The sequence below is a fragment of the Acyrthosiphon pisum genome, chromosome A1, assembly GCF_005508785.2.
Source record: "Acyrthosiphon pisum isolate AL4f chromosome A1, pea_aphid_22Mar2018_4r6ur, whole genome shotgun sequence".
NCBI classification, from domain to species: domain Eukaryota; kingdom Metazoa; phylum Arthropoda; class Insecta; order Hemiptera; family Aphididae; genus Acyrthosiphon; species Acyrthosiphon pisum.
Window position 1 is genome coordinate 9,449,409 of NC_042494.1, and position 24,758 is coordinate 9,474,166.

At 28.8% G+C, this 24,758-nt stretch overlaps 1 protein-coding gene across 1 annotated transcript; it reads right to left on the reverse strand.

Annotated features, from left to right (window-relative positions):
* Positions 1–1,166: 1,166 nt before the first annotated feature.
* Positions 1,167–20,882, reverse strand: LOC115033055 (E3 ubiquitin-protein ligase MYCBP2-like). Its single transcript, XM_029488410.1, has 31 exons — positions 20,756–20,882; positions 20,494–20,667; positions 20,245–20,427; positions 19,706–19,921; positions 19,267–19,633; positions 19,054–19,212; positions 18,738–18,966; positions 16,672–16,835; positions 16,397–16,597; positions 16,166–16,297; positions 15,898–16,103; positions 15,638–15,821; positions 15,383–15,524; positions 13,501–13,793; positions 13,304–13,431; positions 12,904–13,038; positions 12,750–12,841; positions 12,503–12,683; positions 8,034–8,253; positions 7,816–7,956; positions 4,133–4,287; positions 3,930–4,064; positions 3,695–3,880; positions 3,424–3,633; positions 3,204–3,341; positions 2,952–3,130; positions 2,641–2,890; positions 2,295–2,545; positions 1,981–2,198; positions 1,686–1,907; positions 1,167–1,614 (listed from the first exon to the last, which is right to left on the reverse strand). Exons 2-31 carry the CDS (start codon positions 20,665–20,667, stop codon positions 1,466–1,468), a joined length of 5,640 nt encoding a protein of 1,879 aa, XP_029344270.1. The 5' UTR covers positions 20,756–20,882; the 3' UTR covers positions 1,167–1,465.
* Between the last annotated feature and the right edge of the window lie 3,876 nt (positions 20,883–24,758).

A 24,758-nucleotide genomic window follows, 5' to 3' on the forward strand; every position in this document is an offset into this window, starting at 1 on the left:
AGGGAATTGCAAAAATTGAATCTTGCAGTTAATACATTTACTGAATTAATATGTTAATTGTATACATTAGATAACTATTAGACAACTAATACTAAATTATCCTATGATATTAAGGAGATAAAAAACGAATCGCTATGTATTATTATCTTAAATATGACATATTATAGATTAAGGCATTGTCTTTAAAATACTGAGGACCGAAATTCCATGGCATAATACAAATTAATAAATTATATTATTCACGACAAAAATATTTTTGAATTTTTTATGTTAACAATTTAAGACATACGTTTATAGTAAAGCGGAGAGTAAATATTTAATAGTACTATTATATTTTTTAAATTAACGATGGTAATAATTTTAAATTAAAAAATGGGAAATAAAGATAACAATCTAAAATATTGTATCATCAAAAAAACGCTATGAAAAAATTATTGACCAAACTTAAGAGTCCCTATAGTCATATTGATTAATTATATTTAGTATATTTAATGCTATGTTACATTTGAAAATAATTAACGTAATTAAAATTACTCATTACTATGTAGGTACTAATTTAGTGACTCAGAGTGTCTAAAATGGTATACTCATCAGTTCTTGCTGTTGTTAATCTTTTATATTAAAACTAATATAAATATATCAAAACAATATACAAGACCAAAATTCAGAACATTTTTTTTGTTTTGAAAACAAATGAATATTCATAAATCATTTGTATAAAAATAGTTTTCGAAATTGTGAAAATACAAAGAAAAAGAGAATAAATTAAAAAGTTAATAAAATTATAACATATATATTTTAATTCAATTTGATTGTATACCAGTAATGTAGGTTTATGTTTTGAAGGATTTTCTACGGTCACAGAATAGATAAATGCTAATTGTTATTGAAAAAATATAATGGGATTATTTATAGATAAAATAAGTTTTTTTAATACTATTTCAATTTATGATTTAATTGATGCTTATCCGCCAATATCATTCACGCATTACTGTTATATATTACTTTAGCTAATTTAGTATTTTAAAAATAAAATCCTGAAGAACAATTCATTTTTATTCAATTTATGTATTGCAAAGAACAATTGTAGAATATTTAACAAAAGTCGAATAATCTTCTTAAGGAAAAAAATTAATGAAATACTCTGAATAATTTTATTTTAGTTAATTACACATCTAAATGTTACTCGAAGTCGAAGTAAATCAATTTTGTTTGAATATATAAGTACCTAGTACTTCAAAGTTACTTTAGTTTCTATACCTACATTTAAACTTAAAACTATAACAAAACACTGCGTTTATAACAAAAACACTGGTCTCCGGGTATTCTCGTTATCCTATTCTCTATTAAATTCTCCCCGAGGAGTATTTATATATTATAATGATAAATTACGTTTCATTCACTAATGAAATAACGGATTATAGTCCACGTGCATGCAGGACTAATGTAATATTATTCTAAACACTCACCTCAATGGCAAAACCCCGTCCATGACCTGCTGAATGTTGAGAAATGGCGCCAACGCAAATCCTTTTTTCAATAATACCGAGTGTTTAGCATACACCTGATCAGCAGCTGATACTGAACCTTGTTCCAAGCCATGCGTAAAATCGTCTGCGAATACAATTTGGTAAATATATTAATTTTTTTTTTAAATTTCAAAATTTTCAAGGGTGTATAATTACCGTTGGGTAAAATTATATCACATTTTAAGAGTGTTGAGACGCACATCCCTCCAAGGAACGAAAGTTCGGTTTCCAAATGAACGAGACCATAGCCTAGAGCTTGATATTTACTTAGCTCTTCTACTTCGTACCCAATTACTAGACAACGAAAGCCATACCGAGAAATCCTGTCGTTCTTAAGATAATCAGACGCAGTTTCCAGTGAAAACACGACTTCGTTACCTATATGTTAATATATTGATAAAACGAAATTTTTTCGTGCTTAACAAATTTTAAATCTAAATATAAGATATACCGGGCAACATAACAGCAGCGAACGGCCACTCCATTGGATCATTACTAAATTTTTTTAAAACCGGTATGTAAGGAGTAGTAACTACGTGTTTGTTATCATCATCACTATAATCTCGATAATTTGGTATGTAAAGTTGCAATGAATCTTCAGTCTGTGCAGTACAACTTCGAGGGTCAAACTCTAGACACAGCCATTTGACTTCTTTTGGGAATTTAACTCTAACAACAAAAAACACACCAAAGTAATTTAAGATGAATTTAACAGTAAATAATAACTAAATAACAACAATGATAATAAATTAATTAGGTAAGTACTTGTAATTAGACACGGTCGCAGCTGTATATGGATGATCGCTTTCAACCCACGCATAATGATGGGACGTTGTTGTGCATTTGGAGTCTCTGATTTCAGTTTTGGAGGATTTGAACTTTCCGAACTGTTTTGACCCATCCAATTTATCACTCAGGTCTTTATGCATTACGTCTAATTTGTTAGCGGAGTACAAATTAATGGACGTCACAGCCGGTAGCAACTTGTTTATGAGCTCCAACACATGAATAGCGCTCTAAAAACGGATAATGCATGCAAATAACGTTAAATAATATTACTCCACAGCTTTTAACATCACACCACATAAATAATTATTAAAGATTATTATACCTTCGCGTCTTTGGAAAAAGATGTCAACGGGCCAATATGCGCCAACACCAACGGAAGTAATACATTCACAATAGCCGATTCTCCTAAATATTTATACACAAGTGGATCTTTTTTTAATTTTTCAATGCTCATATTTATCAACTCCATTGACTTTTCTACAACTGTTTTCAACAATGATAAAGTACTCTCACGAGCTTTGAGTTTATTACACACTTTACGTTCAAAATCGCAATTCTTATCATGACTGTTACTAACAAAAGGTAATTCAAAATTAGAAAACAATTTAAAATTATACATCATATTCATGTTACCTATAATAAAGTATATAGGGTATTTGACCACGAGATTGGGTGGTTCCATTTAAGCTTAACGAGCATGTATTAAATGAAAAAAGTGTATTGTCGTGTCCTTTTACACAACTTAACCCCATATCACCGTTATTTGTTCGGCCACCATAATTTCTTAGACGGATTGCATACTTAACTCTTTCCTAATAATTGTAAATAAACCAATGTATAAATTAGTGCATTTAATTATTACGAATATGAAATTTTCCTTTTTACCTTAATTCGTATTGGGTGATCAAATTTTAGATCCGCAACGTAATTCATTGCACTATCATCTGGCCCAAATGACCCTCTAGTTACTATTAAACTCTTCCAACGATTACCATGAGGTTCATCAAATTCTAACTGTTTTTTCTATAAAAATTATAATATTTAAGTACATATAATATTTTGATCGTAAAATAAAAAAATATTTTTTAAGTAAATTATTTATAACCTCAGCCAACAGTTCAAGTTCATATTCGTAATTTCCAATTCCTGCAAATACCCCACAACCGGCAATAGCAATACCTGCACGATCTACCCAGAAGCAAATTGCATCAGGAGAACCATTACCGGCGTTCCATGTTTTGGTTTGATTGATTTTAGCAAATCTAGATGGAGTGGTTAGCAAAATTTCTCTTTCATTAACTATTTCTGTTCCATCCTGAGAAAAAAGAAAATTTTAATGCTTAAAATTTAACAACTAAGTATGTACGTTATATTACTTCAGATAAAGTAGCTTGTGACGATAGTTCAGCTACAACCCTCGCGACAAGATGCGAGCAATTAGTAGAAAGTGATTTCAAATCATTATCAGGTTTTTTGCTGTTCAGTATTACATTTCGTACTGGTAACGCTATTATGTCTAAAAGATGTGTGAGTAATACTTCCCAATTTGGTTCACTTTTAAACTATATGAGCTGCTGATGTGGTTGCGTGACTAATAATGGATAATAATACTGGTGATCTTGATCTAATGATCCAGATTTTATCAAGTTTAGTTGGTTTTAATATTGGCATAAGTTCACGAAGTCTATATGTAGTGTTACACAATGCAGACACAACCGCAGTGAGTAGCTTATTCTTATGATCAGTCTAACGAAATTATAACAAAATTAAAACAATACATAATGTAGACAACAGTTCTATTATAAACAACTTACATTTTTTTTGTCCATCAATAGTTCCCATAGTGAATATAATTTCAAATGAGGCGTTGGGTAAAACGCATGGTAACATGACACAAATGTCATATGACATTCATTCAATATTTGATTTAACCATTTAATACACTTCATAATTTTCACTACTTCACTACCTGTTAAAATAAAATTTAAAAAAAAATTAAGTAAATATAATGTTCTGTATATTTTATTTTTAGATTCTGAGCCATAACTATAAGGATTATTAAATTATAATTATTTATTTTTTCGTTTAATATTTTTTGGAGTAGAGGTAGGTACTTAAAAAGTTTCAAATAACCCTTTTATTGATTGGAAAGTAGACACAGATGGTAAGCACTTTATAAAGGTCATTTTTGTTTGACATTTTAATACAAGATTAATTATAACATATAATTAAAACTTAACATAAAAAATCTCAATATTCCTTTGTCAGCTACATACTTTTTTTATGTAGGTACAGGTACTTTTATAAATCTTGTTTTATCTGTTAAGTATATAAAAAATTGTATCCAATAAAAATGATTGAATTTCCGTTATATTAGATAATATTATTTAACTAGGTTAAAAAACAATCTACAATATTTATAGGACTAAGATTTATAAGTTTATAGATTATTATGGCTTATAATGAACATGTCCGTAATGCGCCATAAATGCCTATGAGTATAATGCATACTATCCATATTACATATACTAGGTGCAACCCGTCCAATTCATTGGCACTCAGTAACCACTACAGTTAAGAAAGGGGCCCAAAAACTATATTTTTTAAATATTAAAATTTTAAGTTTAAATTTCTAATGTTGCTAAAATCTTCAAAAACACAAAAGTCAGCAAAATAATATGTTGTGGTTAAAAATGTATAACATTTTAGATTTACATTTTTAAGAATTAAAAATTTAATACGAGATACTAAATTCCTAAAAATACAAATGCGCCAGTTTCATAGACATTAACCTTCAGTATTGATGTAATCAGATAATATAACAAAAAATTGAGATTTTAGTTATTTTGTTGTAATTTAAACATTATTATTCAGGTAGTATTATACTATATTTTTTTACTATATATTTTTCGATTTACGGCGTTTTTTCTTAGAACGGCAGTAAGGTAATATGTATTATTAATATTTATTACAATACTCAATTCAATGTTTGTAATATTTAGATTGATTTTAAGCTATTTAATATTTATATCCGGAACTTATTCACGCCATTCTACGGTACGTCGGTATTGACTTATAAGTTAATAACAGGATTACAGATGGTAAATAGTAATATTATATAAAATAATATTATAATAACAATTTATAACTATATAACAAATGCTATATTTTTTTGGGCAAAAATGAGCTTAACATACTGTATTATAAATTAAAAAAAGGTGGGCAAGTGGATGTCGCTCTGCTGTACAGTAGGTTATAAGTACCACTGTAATGGATGGTGTTAAATTTGAATTCAATGATATATCATTATAATACAAGAAAAACGATTGTGAGCGAAGATGGTTTGTCAGCGTACGATATTACTAAGTATATATTTTGATGTTATCATTGTGTATAAAGTAATTTATAAATTATAACTTATTTACACGGAACCTTGTTTTAAATTTTCAATCCTTAGCTATAAACGTTGAAAATGTCATACATTTTCAACAACAAAATAATTATTACATTTCTAATTTGATAAATTTTGTCATAACTCAAACTAAAATGCTTATAAAAAAACGCGCCTATGTATTATTAATATTTTTCATCTACTATTGTAACAGTATATCAGGAGCCGAGTATTAATTTTTCATACTTTTTGAAAAAACAAATACATTTTTATTGATATTTATAGAAAAAAAACTAAAAAATTGAAATTTGAATTTCTCCGTAAACAGCTCAAAACTAGCCCACAAATATTTTTAAATATTAATATTCGGGGAAATTTACATGTATCTACAGTTATTCGTTTTTGAATTCCAACAAAATAAAAAAAGGCTAAATGATAAATCCAGTGGATATCCAACGTTGTAGAAATATGAATTTCATTCACTCATACAAATTTAATTTGACTTTCTTGTTGACATTTTTTTTTTTTGATAAAGGTAGACAAACTTATGAGGAATCTTGTATTACATTATAAATCTTAGATTCCACATTTTTCATGTATTGACTAAAAATAATTTGCACATTTTCGTGATTTTTACTATCATATCAAGATTTGAATTTTAAATGCTTATAAAAAATTGTGACTATGTATCGACGATAATTTATTATAGAATTACACCCAAAACCAAAATCGTAAAAATTCCTGTTTTCCCCTAATTTTTTGTTTGTTTTTCCCGTCGCTTTTGAAAACTACTGAGAATCTTAAATTTCAACCTCCTCAATGCACCAACTAGATCATCTTTTCCATAAAACAAGATACTGTTGAAGAAAATCGAAGCAGTTTTACTGCCCCAAAGGGTAATGACAGACAGAAAAATAAAATAATATCCTTAGAAATGTATGCTGATTAATTCGCTAGGAATTTTCATCGTATACAATGATTTATCATTGAAATAAAACGTACCTATGTATTATAATTACTGCAGAGATCTACTTAATGACGAAGTACACTCAATACCTATACAGATAAGCAGATTCCTGATTTTTTTACAATTCATTATTTTTTCTAACCAAATTGTTTTTAAACCTATCTTAACTTAAATTTCAAATTTAGTAGACATGTTTCATTATTATAATTGTATGACACAAAATATTATATAAAATATTTTATATAGCATACTGAATTGTAATGTATAAATTATTTAATAATTATTGAGTCGATCAAATTATTATACTTATAAGTTATAAGTTATAATAGTCCAATTTACCATTGTGCAATAATTTTTTTAAATGAGCCCTCCCTTGTTACATTATAGGCACTATATTTACACCGCCAAATACAATTTATTACCCTATTTATACCTTTTCACATTTTATGTGGATAAACTATAAACATTAAACAACGTTTCTAATGAATTTAAATTAGGTTAATATTAGTTTAATATTAGTTTAAAATTAGTATTTAATCAATGTATAAGGATTAACATTGAACAAAGTATTATCAATCGTTTTGAACTTTTCTTTACGTTTATAAATTAACTACTTTTATATATTTTTAAAAACTAATTCAATCTTTTTTTTTTGTATTATAAACAAATACAATTTAAATGTTATCATTTTTAGTTGATTTATGGCAATATTATCTGATTCTTGGTTATTAATTTGGCAGTTGATTTTTTTTTTCATCACGTAATTTATAAGTTATAATATCATTAAAATATAATTTTTATTCGTTTAATTTTAGTATCTCATTCTTTACGTTTAATTAACTTTTCCTGTTCACTTATTTTGATAAGGATAAATTTCCTACGTCATGTTTTTGAAACAACGTAGAAGTGACATTGAATCGTTTAACTTTAAAATATAATTAACCATACTAGTGAAAAGACCCTAAAAAATGAAATATAAAATAACGTCATTCCATTTTGTTACTAATTAACTTCTGTTTCAAGATAAATTATCAATATGATACAAATTATCACTTTTTGGTCTCACACTTTCAACAATGCCAAGTGCATTCCGAAATTTTCAAAATCTAAAACTAGCTAGGTAGTGCAAATTATATTACCTTTATTGTCAATGAATATCCTATCAACATTTTTTAAGACTTCGTGTGGACGAATATCTGATAATATTTTTTGCAAAAGTTGTCGAACTTCAACAACACAACTGGCGAGAGCTTCAGTTTCGGGTAGCTTAATTTTGTCAACTGAAATACATGTAAAATATTATACTCATTGATTACTTTTTACACTACAATATTTTTTGTATATTGATCATCAGCACCTTGGTCTGGATATATCTCGTGAATATAAGACCGAAGTAAATGGAAACACGATTTACTTATAAACATCAATCGTTTGAGTTCACAAATGGACGATGTATCTTTTTTCGATAAATCCATGTAAAAGTTTTTCTGCGAGTATGGAAGACACATATCTGATATATTTTTATTGATTGTTGTCCATGACCATCGAAGTAACGTTATCAAAGCATTAAAACATTCCTAGGGAACAAAAATGTAGGTACAGTCAAAACGTAAACAGTAGATGGGTATTTACACACTCGTATTTAAAATTGCCGAACAGCTGATCTGTTCGACAATGCAACACCACAAATTAATTACATTTAATGTAGGTACAATAACTTTTAGCCCTGAGACTTACAAATCCAACACAATTTACACAACATTCAACACATTACACAATCTACAATTCTACAAAACTTATCAAAAATACATCGACCTACATTTTAAGTCAACAAAACGATAAAAGCATACGGACGTTATAAGAGTATTTTATTTATAATATATTTTGCTCTAAAACTAATTTGAGAGAAAATTGTTTGGAATATTACATCCATAATAATTTTGTTACTTATTTAGTTACCTTTGTTATAACTTTCTTAAGTATAATATGGCGCTGTGTATAGGCAATTAAATGTACATCTATATAGTCGGTCCGTTTTTTTTTGCCAGTGTAGGTAGTTAAATAAACACGTTTGACGGCTAACATATTCGATACCTGGTAGGTTAGGACGTGTACCTAAGTTAACAGGGAATTGGCGACAAAAAACTCCAATCAATCGGCCATGACGAGAAAAGATGTACGCCACATAATATGCATTAATATGCATATACCTGTATTAGGTTCTTAGTAATCGTTCTTTATGAAACGTCGTCGATATAAACGCCCAGAAGAACGTGTGATACATACGGCCATACATATTTGTAACGTATATATGAATATTATGATGTATGTTGGCAAAGAGGGGGGAGTTAAAAATTGCGATAAGGTTATTAAAAAAAAACCGCAAATAAAAATATATGTTATTGTTTTTAGAAATAAATTATGATAAATGTATTTATGAACGAGGTCTATTTTTCTCGTTATCTCCGCCAAATCGTCCAATAATTCGTTGGGTAAGATGACAAAGCCTAATAACTAAGCAGAACAATCAACAAATATATTTAAACCATTTTATTTAACAATGATTTTAATAAATAAAACAAAACAAACATAAACGGGTGGCTGCCGATACAGACAAGTGATTTCCAGTGTCAACGCAATAATAATAAACACTAAACGCCGTAACTATATATTTACTATATAACTATAATGGCTGATAATTTTGTAATGCAATCTATAATTTTAAATTATGGTTAAAACTTTAAGGGATGTCTAGAGTGCGTCCCGTTTTTAATATTTACCTTTCCCAAAGCCCGAGTGCATAGGCGCAAATCGACTAAATTTTTTGGGGGCACTCAAGCCCCCTCACCATATGCCATATTGCTTAATACCACAGTATATAAAAATTAGTACTAATAACTAGATTTTGAACTGGGGGGACTAAGTCCCCCCAAGCCACCCCCTTTTGCGCCAATGCCCGAGTGCGTCCATCGGTTTTTCTGCCAAAACTTTTAAAAGACAGAATCGATGATTGACTAATACAGTACTACAATATTAAATACGTAATTTTTTTAACGACGACTATGTCAATGGCAAAGTGGAAACTACTTTTTATTTTAACTTCGATAACCTAACAGAGCACGACTACGACGTGTCAATATTTAGGTCAATGCGTGTAAACAAGTAGTTACATGTGTTTTTAATTTTCAAAAATTTTAAGTTGAATTATAGATACTAAATATATATAACAAAAAATTAGTTTACCCACCCAAATTCAAAATATATAAGCCAAAATAATAAAATAAATAATAATAACCAACTCGTGGTGTACCCTGGGTAACTTGAATGACCTGGGGCGCATTCAGGCTATTTCAAAAATATGATGTTTTTTCTTGGGATACTATCGAGACATTAAATAAGGGTAACTTACAAAACTCCAATATTTGCATATACCTTTGTCAGTTGTTAGAAGATACATATAAGAAAATATAAGGGAGACTGAACCCCTACCCCTTAGTGACTACAGTAAGTACTACACTCCTTGCATGATACATGTGGGATGGACAAAAATACGAAAGTCTGTTTCAGCGATACAACTTTTATAAGGTATGTTGAAATCGAAGTGGTGTACCTTTAGTTGCTTCAAAAATATATATTATTTTACTATAAAAATTTAAGTTAGTCTTTACTTTAGTGTTGTAACTCAAAAATTAACGATCTTGAGTTTTACAAAATATATTCTCATAGTAAAAATAGCATTCTTTCCAATACACTAGTGTATTATGTCGTACTGTCAAAGTTAAATACGTTAAACTATATAATATAGTATAGTATACAATTAAAGGAAATTAATTAATTAAATTCGTGCACTAGTGTATTATATTGAGTTATTATACTGTACCTAATGTTGTGCATTATGTTTGTGCACGTATGTTTAAAAATACCGTTGCATTAGTGTATCATCTCAAAATAACACAATTATAACATGGGTGATTAGAGAATTAGAAATGCATTAGAATTATACCAACATTTCAAACATTAAATTAAATAATTTTTTATTCATCAGTGATTTATGATACAAAAGACTTCAAAACTTGATCATCAATTTTTAGTTATTACTTATTACACTATTGTAGGTACTTACAGTGCGAAATGCTCATTCTGATAATCTAATTTCTTGTTATCGTTCAACTAACATGGTAGGCAACTATCGAGTCAAGGCTAAGTTAATAATTAAGAAAAATAAATATAGGTTATATCGCCAATACTAGTTAATATTATGATATAGTTATCCACCGAGACAATGGCCCCTGCACAATACATATTATTATAATAATTTTGAAGGGATATTAGTGCATATTACTCATTTATTGAATAATTGTTAACTTTAAAACTAAAAACGTATCTCAGTTTATTGGACCAGTGCCCAACCTATATGAACTCGCATACCAATGTACCATCATAATGGGTGACAAAAAATATTTCGAGACAAAAATTATAATATCTATAAATTATTCAATACCTATTGGCTATTTTACAATTTATTATGGTTTTCATTATATTTGCATTTTACATTAACAATATTAATAAATATTAAATAATAAATATTAAATTAGATTTTTGTTGTTGGATAGTGTTTAATTTTTAAAGGGCCTCCTCGTGTGTCTTTAATAAGGGCCAATATAAATTAGGCAATATGCAATTTCATTACCACCGCCCTTATCATTTAACATTAGTCGTCAATGATGATTAGTGTGAGCATGACTAAATAAACTAACTTTAACTAAACTTTATTTAGTCATGAATCGTGAGTGTGAGTTTTATGCAGCACGCGATGCATACGCATGACGTCAATGGCATCACCAACCAAAAATAAAAAGCATGACTTTTTGCTCAAAACACGCTTTACAGGAAAAATTCACTTATTGTAGAATGATCTGATCTGATTTGATTTTTTTTCGTTAGAAACAGGATAATTTCCTACAGGGGGCATTGGATTTCAAGTTTGAGTTTCGTTGCTAAAACAAACATAGTAAAAATAACAAAAGTTTGTGAAAATCGGTCATATTCAAAATCGTAATTAATGAAATTTTGAAAATCCAAGTCCAATGCACCCTGTGAGAAGTGTTCCTCTTTCCAAAAAAAAAAATATATACATATTCTATCGGATCACTTTACGAGGGGTAAGAGTTTTTCCTGTAAGGCATGTTTTTGAGCAAAAAAAGTCACGTGCAAGTCCCTTAATACTTTTTCAATTTCTAGTTAGTCCAAATTACTGGTGACTGCGAGTGAGTGCATAGTGAGTAGAGTGAATATTTTTCAAAAGCAAAAAATACAAAAAAATCCATTCTTCAGATTTAGGGCGGATAGGTTGCTTTACAATGCCATGATGTTTTTTTTGTCATCAAATTTGCTTCAATCTTTAACATTGAGCATCAATTCTGGTAGCACATTTTAAACTAGGTGGTACTTTGGAGGGTAAAATAAAGGAAATAACCAATACTTTTCTTAATGGTCGGGAAAACAAGAATATCTGAGCAACACCAGTTTTCGAAAAATCTTTTCTTTTTTTTTTTGTCAGAAAGGAATGACTATAGACTTTAATTTTTCACCAAATATTTTCACTAGCGTTTTATTATATATGGTACAATTTTTCCTTTATTTTCTCGGGGGATAAAAACACAGAATATAATATTATATACACACAAACTTTTACATTAAGACAGTATAATACAAAACAATAGTAAACCAAAAAGCAAACAAAACACTGTAAAGCAAATAAACAATAATAATTAATAAAGATCTAAAACAAGCATTTATCACTCAAAATCGATTTTAATTCAATACCTTATTAACTGAGTGTGAAAAAGCATCACTTAATATATGAATATCACTATTTGATGTATGTATAGTTGATATTGATAGTGAATCAGGAATAACAGTTCTGTATAATATTTCAGGTATCTGTCCAGCATTTATGTCTGTGCCATTATTTGATCTTCGAGACGATTTGAATGTAAATGTAATTCTAATAAATAAAATTACAAATTATTATAACAATGACAATTAAATAACATAAATACAACTGTATTACTGTTCATCACTCGTAACACTACACATTCCACTAGAACCACAATCACTTGATGGACCAGTTATTCTAGCACATGCCACATACCATCGATTTGCCTGAATAAATACAAAAATACAATTATAAAATATTATTAATTTAGATAAATTAATAATATTACAAAAAGAGTAATAGGGTCATCAAGTAAAACTGGATTTTTTTGTCTAGGAGCACATTCATAAGTAAGTTCATCAGTTTCTGCTAACAATTCACCATCGGTTTCTCGCTCACCACCTTCCATACCGATGTCATAAATCTACACAAAAATATATTGAATTAGTGTGGCAATTTTCATTTTACACAAAATATTTTATCATACAGAATAAATTATAAATATAAGATATTTTTATATTATTTAATAATATGAAAAAGAATATATATTTTAATTAAGCTTCTAAAATAGCGATATTAGAAAGTCAAAAGAACATAATCTTATGATAATAGGTTTCAATACAAATATTAAATTAAAAATGTTGTCATAATTGTATTACTTATAACAATTATTAATGAATCTATATTACCTTAAGTTTAACTGTATACTCTCCTCTTCCTCCAAATAAACCAAAACCAACTAATGCAATGTTACAATCAACAGAGAACCGAATAGCCTCAACTGAGTGACCAGAATACCCCCAACCACCGCCTAAACCTAAAAATATATATTATTTTAAAATTTAATAATAATATTTTAAATCAAATTAGCAAGTATTACACATACTTGCAAATCGGTTGATGTGTAAAAATTCTTTTTTTGGCTCTACCGTATTTGATGCAACTGGTATATTACTATGAGATGATGCTATACCAATAGGAAACAATGATGAATTTTGGGCTAAAATGTCCATACAAGTCAGTAAATTGACTAAAACTTGAATTCGAGATACTGAAATCCCAGCAGTAGGTGGTAATGCTAATTCATAATTCAACAAGGAGCCAGTATCATTATGTCTTCTACAAGCACTATTCACATTGTAGCACGTAACCACAACTTTTTCACTTATATCACTAATACTGAAATTAATAAATAAAACAAATAAATATTGTATAAATGTTAATATTGATAGCTCCAGCTTATAACTAGATCACAGATTGCATATTATTTTCCTTTTTATATTTTAAGATTTTTGTTAGTAATCTTTATCTGTCACATTAATCAAGCCATTAACAAATACTATTTTTCATATTTATTGCATAATTCTGAGAAACTTTTCTATAAAAATAATATTGCACCATTAAATTAGTATTCAATTATAATTTTTCTAAAACAAATATGTCATAAGACAAAAGTTAGTAGTTTTTAGTTTTAAAATACATTAATTAATTTCATATGTGAAGAAACAAAACAAGACATTTTTTTCATATGGAAAATAATATTTTGTAACATAAAATAAATGAAAAACATAGTTTTTGAAACAAAATCAGTTAGATCAACAAAAGAAAACAGGTAAGAGCTGAATAATACAAATAAATGAGTTAATTTCATTGTATGTAGGTATGGAAGATATTACATATATTTATTAACAGACAAATGTCAAAGCAATTTAATAGTTAATTTGAAGATTAAGAATAAAAAGCATTTATGTTAATAATTATAATATCGTTATTTAACATGTTAAAAAGTGTTTATTTAAGCCAATTAATGTTACATAATATTTATTATTTCTGCCATTTTTTTTATTTTTTAAAATTTAAAATTCTTTAACATTATTTATTATTTATTATTATTAATATTCATTGCATGTTTGCATAACTTCCATTTTTTTCTGAATGTTATATGACTTATTTTAATAATTTTTAGAGCATATAAATCTGTATTCTACTTATAACTTTTGAGTACATGCATGGTGATTTGCCAAGCATGCTCATGATTTTTTTTTTTATTCATTAATGCAGTTATAAAAACTGATTTTTAGAATTTTGAATTATACTAAAGACCATATTTTCAATTCTTGAGATTTATGTACTACTGAAGGAGTGTCCTGTGGAGAAACAAACTTCTATTTTTTTTTAATGAGAACCCTTTTTTATAATACAATTTATTTAACAAATAATTTTTCTAAAAATGTTAACATATCAAAATTCACACGAGTACCTAGTTTGGAGTTATTTTAACTTTATGTACTAAGGATAATAAATAATAATCCATGATAATGGGTTTGGACTTTGGAAGTTATGGGGCTATGGTGGTTTAAAAATGTTAGTAATTCATAAAAATCCATATTAATTCATAAACATTTATAATTTGTAAAAATGGTAAAAGTATAATAAATACTAGATCCAATATTAATTATATTTTATAATTTTGAAATCCATTTTATCATTAGTATAAATATTTTAATAATTAAAAAACTACACATTTCGAATTTAGAATTAAATATATTAAGATTAAGAAAGGGGTTCTCATTTGAAAAACAGAAGTTAGTACACACTCATTAAATAGTACGCCACCTCTCAAGAATTATAATATTATTATAAATATTAAATAGTATAAAAAATTCCAAAAATCAGAATTAAAATAAATGTATAATTAAAGGAAAAAATGGGTGTGAATATGCTTGGTGAATCACTGTTTTGTAAAAGTTTATTATTAAATATCTTACTGCCATAAGTTATTATATAACAAGTCAAAGCACCACATTCCAGTATGTTTTTCGTCAAATTGTATCTGATTATTCCCTGAATAACTATTACAAGTGCCGTCTTGTTTGTTAATAGCTAAGCATTTATTTGAAGTCATCACCACTGATTATTGGAAACACAATTGAAATATTAAATAAAAATAAATGATTACGTAGCATGCGATAAAATTAATGGTTAGTGTTTAAATCAAAATCATTAAATTTTTAAATACTTACAAATAGTATCATTGTTGGCAGCAATAGATAAAATTTTACTATTTATTAACGCCTCATCAACTTTTACAATTGTTTGATTACCGCAACACATAACTACTCTTGCTCTTCTGGTGTGAGGTGGATTTATGTCTTCTACACTCAATGGCACATGATTGCATCCACTATCACGACCAAGTTGACTTTTCTGTATTACATTACAAAAATTGTATTATAATAAACAGCATAATATTAAATAAATAAATGTAGTATTAATTGTTTACCAAATAACTTCCAAAAGTATAAAGTTTACCATCTTTTGATACCAATGCAGTATGATTGCTACCGGCTGACACGCTAATAATAGGATGTTTTAAACGAGGTATTTTTAATACAGTTGGGCCTTTTCTACTGAGTGATAAGCTACATCCGAGTTGGCCATTAGAGTTACTACCAAATGTTATCACTTTCCCATTGCTCAGTAACAATACTATAAAAACATAAAGAAATTTTGAATTAATGAATATAATGCATTTTATCTTAACGCATTACCTGTATGATGTAAGCCACAACTAATTTGAATAACCGGGCAGTCTGTGGGTAAAAATATTCGGGCAGGTGGTAAAATAGTCATTCTAGCAGTATCCCTTTCTATATCACTCCCTGGATTATTAACTGCATCATCTAATGAATTAAAAATGTATTAATATCATTGATAATACTTTGCACTATGTTTTTACAAAAACTAAAGATTTAAGATATATTTAATATTTAAGTATATACCAACGAAACTTCGAGCTATTATACTGTTATGAGTTTGAAAATGAATATTTGTATTATTAGCAGTTTGTACACTACTATCAATATCTGCATCCCTAGAAGAATCTGCTTGTACTGAATTAAATTTTTGTCGTTGTTCACGTTTATTCAATCGCTTTTTTAAATGATCTTCAAGCCTTGCTTCTTGAGATGTTTTTGCTTTATCTTTGATCAAAAATTATAAGTTAATGACAAAATTATAAATGTAACTCAAAGAAAATCAATTAAACCTCATATACCTCCAATTCCAAATATGACATCAAGTCGCATCATTCCTGCTATATCACTAGCGCCATTTGGTCCAAGCAAAGCTAATTCTGAATTATCTTCAACTTCTCGAGCACATATACGACAGCATCCACATATAGTGCATCCAGCATCTCCTTCACCACAACCACATTCCCTAAACAATTTAAAAATAAAATATATAGAAAACTGATATGTGACACCAATTATTATCAAGGTAGAAAAAAATATGGTTATTGAACACTTATTCAGTGCATTTTAATTTATATGTTGTACAAAAATTGATAGAATATATTAAATTCTTTTTAAAGTGGGATGAATAGTAGAGTGACTATTAAACAACTAGACTATAAACCATTTAATTAAACAAAAAACAGTGACTTCTGGTATCAGGAAAATATGGAAAATGGTAACCTATAATCAGAGACCAGAATTATATGCACTTAAAAGGTGCCAAATATGATGAAAACATGCATGATCGAAATGGAAAAATACACTCCTAAATGCACAAAAAACTTCAAAAAGTTCAGTTGGGCTAATTTTTAGAGTTAATAAATTTTTTTTTTTTTTTAATCTAAGCTATAGATTATTTAATACAGAATATCTTAAATAGACTATATAATCAAATTATCTCTTTAAGTAGATAAATCATATTTTTACTCTGTGCCCAACGTAAATTTGGGTCAAGAAACGAAACAGCTTGTATTTCGCCGCAACGGACGCAATTGGAACAGCGGGGTCAGAATAGAAATTGCACTTGCCGGATTTATGTTGGACTTCACATTATTCATTAAAAAAAGTTTAGAATTTTAATCATACAATTTTATTTTTTAATTATATAAATATAATATGTGAATACATATTATATTTATATTCATTTGACCATATAAAGTTCAGTGGTTTCAAATCATGGTTTTAACGATTTAATTATTTATTTTCTATTCTTTGAGCAGCATATTTGTTATAAATACAGTGTTGTAAACATAAAACTAAGTTACACAAAAAAAATATATATGTATATGGATAAAGGGGCATCGCTATCGCATTGATTTAAGGAGAATCATTTAGGCAATTTCTAATCTTGTTGTCGCCACCCGAGATCTATGAGTTAGTCGTAAATGATTATTAGTATGTGAGGCGTCCATGAGGGTCAATTGTAGCGGTACAAAGGACTCTCACACGCACTCGCATGCACATGTCAGTATGTACTATGTAGTATTGTGATCATGAAAAAATGTTTATTTTTCACTCGAACATACAATTCTAATTCCAACAATACGTCGCAACGATTAACTCGATTTGCATTCTGACAAAATATTCTTTTTTTGCACAACATCTACGAGTGATCGGCCGAGGTACATTTTTAAAATTGTATTTAGTCAATTAAATATTTAAGTTGGAAATTCTGAATTTTTTTGAATTTTTTACAATTTTAATTGCATTTTAAATTACATAAATTAAAAATGAGGCTCGACCATTCCCTTGTATATATTACGAACAATCCAAATATTTTTTCAGAATAAAAATTGTGATAATTGTCAGCACGTATCGTTGGAATTAGAGACAGTAGTTTTTGACAAAAAAAGACGTGGTAGTGAGGCCCCTTAACAAAAAGATTTCCATGATTACTGATTATTTTAAATCAATTATTGATAAACATACTAAACTTCGTTTTTATTTTAAAGAGGGTCAAGGAAAGAATAAACATTTTTTTTATTAAGTGTATAAAATATAAAAATTATATTCTTTAACAACAAAATAAGCCTTAACCCTTAAATAAACATACATATACATCAATAAGCAAAATACAATTTCATTTATCAAGTCAGTATGATTTGAAAGCCCACATTTCAAACCCTCATAGTTGTGCATACACTGAGAATGAATATGAAAATTCATACAATTATAGTCTCGTCTTAATATGTAGCATTCTATGAAAGACAATTCTTTGTACGTAGGTTTCATAATGACTAATGATTGATTAGTAATGAGTACCAAAAGCACTAATTAGTAAATTATTTCTAAACCCCATAGAATACTTGATTTAATAATAACTTACTGGCCGGATTTACGATTGGATCGTATGCTGCTAAGACAACTATAGCTATACCCTGTACATTCACCACATACAGTACAAACCATGCAAACTTCATGTTTCCAGTTATGTTGTCCTGGTTTACAAGTATCTTCACAAGGTTTATTATCATCACAGTCATTCTCAAATATACTCTGTTCATCCACAGAACTAATTTGGTTTAATGATTCATTATTGGCTATTTCGGGATAATCTATATCAACATATTAATTTATGTCATTATAAAAGTTGATAAAGAAAGAAAAATAATAATAAAATAATAATAAAAATAATATTTTACTGTTTTTATTAGTTTGAGGGACACATATATCACGTCCACATTGACCTTTGTTATTAATTCCAAAACTATAAATGTGTCCTTTAGCACTCAATGCAATTGCATGTGCTTTTCCTAAAGCTATCTGAACAATTTTAGCATTCTTTAAATCTTTCACAAGACCTGCAAATTATAAAAATCAATAAAAGTGTTCAAATTGTAAGTATAAATATTTACCAGTATGTATATCACAATAAGTATCATCTTTTCCAAACATATACAAAAGACCATCTTTAGTCACTAATGCCGTTGTACCATTATTACAAGCTACATCCACGATAAACTGTCCATCTATTTTAGTTATCCTTTTTGGCTTCAGTACTCTTGGTTGCTTTCTGTATCTTCCATTATCACAATCTTCACCACGTCGCGATACTCCTAAGAAATAAGCTGATCCCGTATCGCAAAGCAACACACAGTGTAAGCCATCATGACCAGCTGCTACTTTGATGATTTTACATGGATTAGGTAAACTTAACTCTGACCATACAGAACGATAACAATTCATAGTACTTTGTCCATTAGACTTTAACCATTGCAATGCCTAACAAATAATTATTTAAAAATAAAGAACAAATATGAATTTTAACTTCTTATTCATAAATGTTGTACTTACTTTTCCAGACTTAACTGATATAATAAAACAATCCTTTAAAGTGGCAACAGAAGAAACTTCTTCATCAGTAGCACTGTTAATAGCACTTTCAGCTGTAATAGAATCCCATAATTCAGAAACGCCATAAATTCGTACATTACGACGGCTTAATACAAGAGGAACTTCATTAACAAGTTTCCCAGTACTAGGATCAATACTCTTAATCACATAATTGTTCTATTCAAGGGGAAAAAATGTTAATTATATTTAGGTATTATAAGCTATACTCCGGCCCACGAGAGTCCATACGTAAACCGCGCATCTATATTGACGGTCGCGACAGCTGCCGGCCGAATTTTCTCCCACCATAGTGCTGTTCCCACCACTCGGCAACGTGAATACAGCGGGTCATAAAAACACGACTAACGACGGCTGTCGGCGATCGTTGCCGGCCGGTTTCCGATCGGTAGATTCAGCGTATGGAAGGGGAACCGATGCGCAGCGACGGACGCGTTCTGACATATGGACTCTCGTGGGTCGGACTATAGTAAAATACTTACTGCAGATTGATCAAGGAAACATAATCTATCTTTATCATTGAATACAGGTTTACAAGATGTATCCAATGTGACTGAAGTATCTAGCTGAACTCGTCCTAATTTTTTAAATGTCTCTCTATCTAAAAATTCAATTTCTTGACTGCAAGTCTGGTTTGTATAATAAACCCTTAAGTATAACATTTTCTAGAAACAGAAGTCCAAAAAATAAAAATACATATTGATGTAATTAAATAAACATTTTGTACTAACTTGATAAAATCCAAGACAAACGTCACTAGAATGTAATGTAAGACTTGATGAACGAGCTACATTGACATATGGATGTCCACTAACTGTGCCACCAAAACCAGTACCAATTTTATGAAACCCGTAATCTGAATAAGTATACAAAATAATCTCCATCGCATGCCATTCCTTTGACATCTTATAAAACAAAAAAATATAATGTAGAAACTGAACTTTGTATTTTATTAATGCTTTATTAATGTTATATTTAAAGTTTAATAAGTACTCTGTAAATAGTTCAAATTTAATGTTATAATTTCAGATGATTTTGGAATTCCATTGGACATCCAATCAGGAGTTTCATAATCCCCATGAGTAAGAACACGGACACATTTTTGCAGACTGGTTAAGACTTTTGGTAACTAAAAAAAAATCATATTAATAATCATGTCCATGTATAAAATTATAAATTTACAATTACTTACAATTATTTTTCTAGGAGATGCATTATTTGGGCACATGATTAATGTTGTCAAAGTGTTTAATATTTTACCAGTATCTCCTCTAACTATTACTAAACTTATAAGACAAGAACATGAAACTGCTTTAAAATCATAAGTCCCATTATCATAGTTTCCAGTTGCCATATCCAATAAAAGTTCATATAATGGATCTATACAATTTGTAATGATTTGTGATTAAAAATATAAAATCATATACAATTAAGCTTCTTAATCGGTATACACTTACCTATAACTTCTGATGGTTCATCTTTTAAAGCTTCTGGAGATTGGTACTGAATGATATCTAACAAAGCCATTAAAGCTTTAGTACATATGTCTGGTGAAGGTACTCTACTTTCTTTAATTAGTTCAAATACACTACGTAAGCCTATGCCTACTACCTAAAAATAAAAACCGTTATTAGTTTTAAGATGCATTCCCTAAAATGTTCTTTACTAGCCTTAGGGATGAAAATTTCTGAACACGAAATAGCCTGAACATTGTTTGAAGATTGTAGCACTCGGTTAAGAGTTTTGATACATATTGGAGCTGATGATGAGTTCCAGTATGCTTCGTCAGATTTTTTAGCGTGTCTATCAAACACAGCATATCGAGCGGCCGATAGTACTGCAAAGGATGAAGCATTTCCCGATACGTACATGGTCCACCCTCCATCCTGTGAAAATTAAACAAATCATAATTGATCAGTTGAGTACTAAATAACAACAATCATATTAATAGCATTGATAGCCTTACCTTGTACAGTTTTGATCCTTTTTGAGCTTTTTGACAGTTTTTTTTAGCATGTTGTTTCCTAGAAAAATCGTGGGTAATTATTAATTATGATGATTTACCAAAAGACAAACGGCAAAAGACGTATTGTTGTGGCCAAGTTGGAGAACTCACTTGGGTAGTTCTTGGGCTTCCTGGAAAAATCGCCTGTACAACTGTTCAATACCGTCCACCTCGGGCAACATAGTGACGGACGGCGGTCAAGACATACTCCTTGCACGGCCGGCAGCAAGTCAATCGGCCAAATTTATCGTCGGTGAACGGCAATGATTTACGACGGATACCCCGAATCTTATCATCGCAATATCGTATTGATTAATTTTTACCGGGTTCCCTGTTATCGAATTTCAAACTTGTGTTGATAAACAATGGTACGGTGAGCGGTGGGGAAAAATGATAGTGGAGCTGACCAATCGATTGTGGCGGATCGATAACCGCACGGGACTGCGGACGCTATCTACCAAAAGAATCGTTGCTCTTGTTCGCTGCCCAAAATTCGGACCAGAGGTCGCTGCAAGAAACGAAATCGTTAAAAAGTCTGTGTGCTATGTCACTGCCCACGATGTAGAGAATAGAGAAGATTTTCTGTACATCGATATGATCATATGTTGCCATATTATAATATTATTATTTTTATTTATTGTTATGCGTAGGTATAATAGACAATAGTTATGCGTTCACAGCATGGGCCTATTATAATTTATAAATTATAATACATCAATGCCCAATGGTTCATAGCCATACTGATGAATATTGAATTCAGACAGTCACAATAATTACTTGCAACGGTACAAGCTGTAAAGTGTATTCCCATAGGCGTAAATAGACCTTAAATTTAAGGGGCTTAAGCCCTAACATATTTAAAATAGGTAATAATAGTTGGGGGCTCCACCCCCCCACACTCTTCCGACTCATCCCTCAAATAAGTAAATAACATTCATTACTAAATTATACCTATTATTATTTTATTATTATACACTGTGACATCATGTCACTGACATATATTGATATATAGAACAAATAATAAAAAAAAAGTATTTATTGACAACTTCTAAGTTCTAAGTAGTATTTATGTAGTGAAAACTAGATACACGACATGATACAGAAAAAAAATTTACAATAATATAGTTTGATAACCAAAAAAAAATAAATATTTTCCAAGATATTAATAAAAAAAAAGGTGGTCAAGTCGATACCCACTCTGATGTACAGTAGGTTAAAAGTGGGTCACTGCAATGGTTGGTGTTAAATTTAAATTCAACGATATATTCATTATTCAATGATATATTATTATTATATAAGAAAAACGATTCTGAACGAAGACAGTCAGTCAGCCTATATGATATTATTATTGTGAATTTATATACAACCTATTTACGTGGAACCTTCTTTTAAATGTTCAATCCTTAGATATAAAAGTTAAACATTTTATACATTTTTAACTACTGAATAATTTTTGAATTCTCAATTTGAAAAATTTAGTCATAATTCGAACTTTAATTAATGCTTATAAAAAAAAATTGAGCCTATGTATTTTTTTCAACTGCCTTGTATTAAATTTTCACACATTTTGGCCCAACAAATAAAATTGTATTGATATTTATAGAAAAAAAAACTTAATAAATTGATATTTGAAATTTTAAATTGTCCGTAAACAGCTCAAAGCGAGTCAAAATATTTTTAAAAATTTATCAAGTATAGAAATTGATAAAATAAACATTCAGTGAAATTTTCATGGATCTAAAGATTTTCGTTTTTGAATTACAACAAAATAAGAAAACCGTTACATGAGAAATCGAGTGAATATCCAATGTTGTAATAATATAATGAACTTTAAACGCTCATAAAAATTTAATTTGACTTGTTTGTAGACATTTTTTTTAGATAGAGGTAGACAAACTTGTGAGAAATCTCGTATCAAGAAATTTTTTTTGAATTTCCAACTCAAAATAATTTGCACATTTTTGTGAATCTTACGTATTTTGTCAATATTAAAACTTTATAAAAAATTATAAAAAAAAATTGTGACTGAATTTTTAATATTTTTCAAATGTCATTTAAACAACATTTATCCAACAAATAACATTTTAAGGATATTTATATTAAAAAAGTAGGAAACTGAGTATATCCATAAACAGCTCAAAACAAGTCAATATATTTTGAAAAATTGTTCATGTATAGAAAATGTTAATATAAACATTCAATGAAAATTTCATGTATTTACGATAATTTATTTTAGAGTTACACCAAAAGCCAAAATCGATATTATCAAAAACCGATTTTGCGTAAAAATTCCCATTTTTTCCTTAATTTTTAATTTGTTTTTCATGGTGCTTTTGAAAACTATTGGGAATTTTAGGATTTTGACCTCCCAAAAGTACCAACTACATTCATTTTCCCATCGAACAAGATACTGAAGTTGAAAATCTAAGCATTATTTCGACTACTAAGTACTTATCGTGTACACACACAAAAAAAATAAAAAATATACATCATTGTAAAACTAATATTGCAGAATCTGAAAAAAAAGTGAGGGAAAATTTCAGTGTTAAAAACAAAGAATTCGAAAAAGTAATTTTCCCAACATTTTTCGATCTTTGTTGATATTGCTTGGAAAAAAGTGATCGGGTAAGCACATAAGCACAACACATCTATTTTGATGACTCATCAGTTAATTAATGCCATCCACCTGAGCCAATCATTACTCGGTGGGGAACGTAGTTAGCAGCAGTTAAATACTATTCAAACGATTTAAAAAAAATTAAAGACGTCATTTCAAATCTTGATTCGGATATTGCAATTTCTATTGCAAAAGCAAAAGATATTATGCAAAATATCGAGCTAAAAAATAATTTAGCATATATTTTAGCAAATTTTTGTTTTTTGGTTGAAGTCATAAAAAAATTAGAAACATCGAATCTCACATTAGTTGAAGCCTAGAAATAGTGGAAAATTCAGCAAATACACTTAGTGAAGTCCAAAGCCGAATCTGGA